The sequence below is a fragment of the Sciurus carolinensis genome, chromosome 5 (genome assembly GCF_902686445.1).
Source record: "Sciurus carolinensis chromosome 5, mSciCar1.2, whole genome shotgun sequence".
NCBI classification, from domain to species: domain Eukaryota; kingdom Metazoa; phylum Chordata; class Mammalia; order Rodentia; family Sciuridae; genus Sciurus; species Sciurus carolinensis.
This window is the reverse complement of record NC_062217.1, coordinates 63,826,985-63,832,984: the sequence shown is the minus strand read 5'-3', so window position 1 is coordinate 63,832,984 and position 6,000 is coordinate 63,826,985. Positions and strand designations below refer to the sequence as shown.

Genomic DNA, 6,000 nt, shown 5'->3' with positions numbered 1-6,000 from the left:
GGTTTTTAATTATGAATCTGTGTTGATTTTTGTTTCAATCAAATGTTTTATCTGTAGCTACTAAAGTGACTTATCGTCACTTGAGATAAAAGTTTCTGCTCTGTTCTATTAATATGCTGAATTTCATTACTTTTATTTTCCATTATTGAATCAATCTTGCATTCACCATTTCCTTTTTTTATCACCTGCCAGAATTTATGGAAATATTAGTATTATTTATTTCTTAAATATTTGGATATACTAATTAGCTAGATTTAATTATTCCACTTTGTACATAAAAGCAAAATACCAAGTACCTCATAAGTTTATACAATTAGGATGTCAATTAAATAATGCTATTAAAAACAAAAGAGGGAGGTAGTGATGAAAATAATATATTTGCAGGAATTCACTGATAAAGTCATCTAGGCATGGGGATTATTTGTGAAAATGTTTTAAATTACAAATTCAATTTATTCAATAGATCAAGGACAAAGGATATTTTCTTCTTGCTTCTCAGTTTGTCTTTAATGTTCAGGAATCATAACATTCCAATGCAGAATGCCCTGAGTTCTGTGTTTGTTAGAAATATTTTTGAATCTTTAGCTACCATGGTAGCAGGAGAACAACCTCACAAACACTAGTATAAAGAAGCTGCCACAGATTCAGCTAAAACACTTTCTCAATTTACTTAATGGTGAAAGTTATCAGGTAAATATTTCACTCAATTTGAAATCAAAAAAGTTTCACATAGATCCTTCTCATTTAACATCTCTTCTCTTTCTACACCACTATGAATGTCTTACTATTTTTATTTAGTATATATATATATATTTTAACCTTATTTAAAAGAAAAAATGGTTAACAGCTGCTAATAAATATGGTAAGATGAATAATTGACAAATCTTTACTCAGATATGAAGATTTTTGGCTTATTCATGCTATTTTAAATTTTCAAGTTTACACCTTAAATAATGTTTATAATAATAGGTAAAACATTGTGGTATCCATGCAACAGCCAAATAGTTGTCATATCTCATCAGAACTATCATTATTTTAAAAATTATAAAAAGTCAGTACTTAGTTGTTATTGTTCTGTCAGTGAGCATAAGCTGAATATCAAATCCATCTAAGATAGAATTACTGTAACTAAAAATTTGCCAATTTTAGTTTCTTAATATAAATAAAAATTTCTTAATATAACATTAAAATTTGTTTGATTATTTGGAAGTGGTCTTAAAATTTTTAAATATTTGCATGTTTGCTTATACAGTGGTTATTAGTATTTTTAACCGCCTAACAGTTTTAATAACAAAAATCAATGTTTTAAGTCAATGTTAACAATTTATTGGAAGTAAGGACTAAATACATATTCATTTAATAAAAACATCAAACATAACCTTTCTCTTCAAATTCAATTCTTTTTCTTAAAACACAAGCTAATATAACAGCCAAATGCTACACAGAGACTCATTGTGTCAAAGTTATGACCCTAAATGACATCACTATAGTTGACATAAGATATAGCTTAGTTGTTTTCTGTTATTAGCAGGGATCAGATGTTCAGGGAATTCAGAGATCACAGAATTGTAAGTAAGACTGTATTTAAATATTCAACACTTCAAATCATCTTACATATTGTAAACTTTAGGTACAGAATTTCTTTTAAAAATGTGTTTTTCAGTTTTTACTGGAATTACTTTTATATAACAAGAAACATTTGTATAATACATAGTATATTTCCATATTAATAATAAGTGATACATTTATTGCAAATAAGTTGATTAGTGAAAGATTATATTTAGCAGAAATAGTTCAGTAGAGATGCACAGATTCTCAATTCATTATTCTGACTTCAGTGCATTATTCTCAATAATTCAATGCGTTATTCTTAACTCAATATGTACTTAAGGATAAAGTTTTTAATTTATAATTTATGTACTGTGATTTAGACCCAGTTTAAGTGATATCAACCTTATAATTAGCTTACTAACTTTTATTCATATATTCACTGCTTTCCCCTCCAGTGAGCCGGACTGAGCCTGGTTTAGACTTGGCCACATAATTTCTAATACAAGTTAACACCACAACCAGAACTATATGAAGAAACTCTCACGTTCAGGGCTTTTTCTGTTGCAAATATCACTAGTTCACCTGTGGTAAAACCTAACAGGATATATATATTTTGCTCAGCACAAAAAGAAACAATGGCTGTCTCTGAATCAAGATGGATCAATAAAAAGAAGATATTGCAGATGTTTTTCCCTTTCTCCTCTTATACCAGAAATCAAAGTAAAATCAAATATGAATCTCTTGAAATGGGAAAAAATCTCTGGCAAGCCAACCGCGTGACCAGAGATGAGAATGACACTTTTAGGGAGGAGAACAAGTCTCTCTGGAGAGAAAACAAAGCTCTTCGAGGGGAAAGCGAAGCCTTTCGAAGGGACAACAAGTTAATCCGGGAAAGGAACCAGCTCTTGCAACAGCAAAATCAGGTACTCTGGGACCTTAAAAAGACGACCTTGGAAAACCAAAAATTATCTAAAGAAAATGTCAAGGCCTTGAACACACAGAGAAAGTCAAATCGGCCCCAGAAACGGGCCCGGGAGGCTCATATTAAGGCTCTCAAGCAGCAGGAGATAGCCTTCCAGAACGAGGCCAGAGCTCTGGACGAAGAAATGAGGTCTCTGAACCAGGAGATCAGGGCCCTGCACCACCAGAAGAGAGCGATCAACGTGGAGGAGCAGGCCCTGGTGAAGGAGGGAATCGCCCTAGGGAAGGAGGAAGAGGCCCTGTGGAAGGAGGAGCGGGCCCTGCGTAAGGAGAACAAGGCTCTGAGAGAAGAGCACCGTGCTCTTCAGGAGGAGGAGAGAGCCCTGCAGGAAGAGGCCTTCCTCCTTCAGTCGTGGTACAGCGTTCTTCAGGAAAGTGATCCCAACAGTTTTGCTGGGGGAAAGGCACAACAATGAAATCAAGGGTGACTTGAAGATGTGAAGAACCATGAAGATCATTGACATTCCAGGAAAAAAAAATAAAATTTGAAGGTGGAATACTATTGTTGGTATTGGAGTGCAAAGCATGGAAATTTAAAATGCTCAGTATTTGGTCCTGGAAACTAAATAAAGTCCTTTAAAGAGAAAAAAAAAAAAAAAGAAGAAGTGATTATGTTTACTTAAATTTTAGACTTCTAATGGTGGTAAATCTTATTTAATCAAAAAAATTCATCAAAATGTGACATCAAATATAAAAGGTTTTCACTTTATTTTTAGAGACATTGGATAACATTTCTCTTGTAAGAAATTAAGAGCAAACATGCAGTTAGGATTATGAATAATATAGTGAAATTTATAATTTCTCATGTGTAGTCCACATGTGCCTTATTGAAGAGTAACTCTTCTGGTTCTTCTTGGTATTTATTCTAGTAATCTAGTTCAGGAGGCCATTAAACTGGTAAAGATTTAAAATATGTGATAAAAGAAAAATGGGAGTAGGCTTCTCTACATTTGTCTTTATTTTTCCTCCTATTTATTATATTCTTTTTGCTTATTGAGAAGGGGGCACACCTCCATTGACTGAATTTACTGCTAATAGAGAAGAAGAAAGTAAAAGAACAAAGTTCTCAGTTTACATCATGTACAACCACAGAAACAAAATGTTGTACCCCATTTGTGTGCAATGAATCAAAATGCAGTCTGTAAAAATGAAAAAAAACTCAGTTTAAAAAACAATTCTGCAAAAAGCGAGTCATACAAATTCATTAGAAATACATATGTAGTTTCAGAACATTCAATTAAAACTGTGGAGGACTGTTACCATGTTTTTCATCAGTTTAAATTTTTAGCACTTAAAACACAGATAACAAACATTTACTGGGTTTTATTGAACATACCCAAAGTCACATCTCACCCTGATCCTTGTCTGGGCGTTGGGAAATGAAAATATAGAAAGAGTATAGGAAGAGAACACATTTGTTTCTGTGGGTGCTACTACCTCTTAAAAATTGTCAACTTAGGTGTATTGAATGTCTCTTGCTTGTGCTCTACTCAGTAATATGGATAAATTTAAGGATTCCACTAACTGCAAAGGAAGATTAATATAGACACATTTTTTACTTCACACTTTAAAGGAACCTATCTATGTGATAGTTTACTGACCACTGCTCTACCATATCTGGCTCCAATTAAATGATTTAGCCTTGGAGAAGATTAAAAGGCATGGTTCAGAACCAATTGCTTGACAAACTTGGAGTCGATAGGTCAGAGAAAATGTGTAAGACCTTTTTATCGTCGTTCCTTCCTCAAAAGATGTTAGCAGAAAACTGCAGGCGAACTTCAGGGATCTAGAAATTTGTGGGTATCCTGTTCTATATTTTATACACTTTGATATGTTACTGTTCACCAAAAAGAGCTATTAACTCTTGAAATTCCCTACTTTAGATAGAGAAAATAAACCATTTTATTCTTTGCTGGTGAGGTCAGGAAGAACACTGACTTTGTAGTGGGAGGAGTTATCAAGGGCTCTTCTCTGTGGGAAAATGGTCATTATTGCATCATAGTAAAAACAGCAGTAATTTAGGTTCAAGTGGCAGCATAGGACATACTGATAAAATTTCTCTCACTCCTCCTTGAATTCAAATGTTGAGCTTATGGACAGTACTACTAAAAAGAAAAATTTTAATAACATATTTTGAAAGTGAGAAATTAGATAATTAAGGAATTGGTTTAAACAATTATGTAAATACAATTTATATTGCTATGTTGTTTCACTAGCACACTAATCAAAATCTTACACTAAAAATTCCAGTTATCACATTTATGAAATACCACTTAAAGAACTATATTTAACATGCCAAATAAATTGGATGCATTTAAGTATACAGTAAAAAGTCTTTATACGTATGACTAAAAAAACATTAAAACTTTGATAACAATTTTTTGAATGATAAAATGGGGGCATCTTGTTGCTTACGGTGGAAGATCTTTGGTGGGCATTTAATCAGTTTTTCATCTAGAGCTTTAAAGGTTTCCAGGTAAACCTTTAGAAGAAGCTGTCTATACCCACAAAACAATCAATTTAACAAATAGTTTTATCCTCCTTTATTTACAGTACATTAACTAGCAATCAAGAGTGTATAAAACAAGACTTTCTCTAGAAGTGCTTCTATCATAAGGAAGTTACAGTAACTATAAAATAGGAGACATGAAGCACACTATAAAAAAGGAAAGAAACACATAATGGTGGTTATCAATATTTTTGTATACAATTGAAAATGAGAAAAGTTTTCTTTGTGGTGTGGGCCTTAGTAAATGAAGGAAGAAGAAAAAAAATAAGATACCAAAGTAGGGAGAAAAGTGTGTTATATGAATGATTAATGTTAGGATAAAAAAGATCACAAGCCTCAGAAAAATATGCCAGGTATATACTTGGGAGGTCTTCAATAACAGTCAAAGGAATTTGAACTTTTTTTCATAGACAAGTCAATATGAATTAAAATTGTCTAAAAGAGTGAGATAACTTTATGTAACTGAGCAATATTACTCAAGAGAAATATATTCTCTGAACTTGTCCCCCTTTAGTATTTCTTTGAATTTCACATCAGTTAATTTATTCAAACATTATTATTCATTGATGACCTTCCATGTGTTAGCTGCTGGCTGATCCTGGATACTCAGTGGAGACCAAAGGAGAAAAGTCCCCTTCCCTCATGATATTCAGAAAGGAAGGCCTTCTGAAGGTCATCTGTGTCTAAGTGTACTCACTGAGATTGCCCTTTCTCAAGACAGCAAGTAATCCTTAACCTCAGGAGAAAATAGTTACTGGGTACTACAAATATCCTCTTATAAATGATAGACTGTTTATCTTCCTTTACACAACCATGTACATCTAAACTCAATTACTAAGCTCCTTTTATTTAAGGCCAATGAGTCACAGGCTCCAAGATCTGTATTTCCCTACCTTTACTTGTACTTCACTATGGTCTGTGTATCCTCTAGTTTGCCCAATTCCACATGATTCTCCACC

The 6,000-nt window shown here is 32.9% G+C and overlaps 1 protein-coding gene across 1 annotated transcript; it reads left to right on the top strand.

The window, feature by feature from the left end:
- Nucleotides 1-2,186: 2,186 nt before the first annotated feature.
- LOC124985604 (golgin subfamily A member 6-like protein 22) lies at nt 2,187-2,948 on the top strand. The gene has a single exon (XM_047554322.1). The coding sequence runs from the start codon at nt 2,187-2,189 to the stop codon at nt 2,946-2,948; it is 762 nt and encodes a 253-aa protein (XP_047410278.1).
- Nucleotides 2,949-6,000: the final 3,052 nt, after the last annotated feature.

Coding starts and splice junctions, on each gene's coding strand:
- LOC124985604 (XM_047554322.1), top strand. CDS start 2,187: ATGGCTGTCTCTGAATCAAGATGGATCAATAAAAAGAAGATATTGCAG.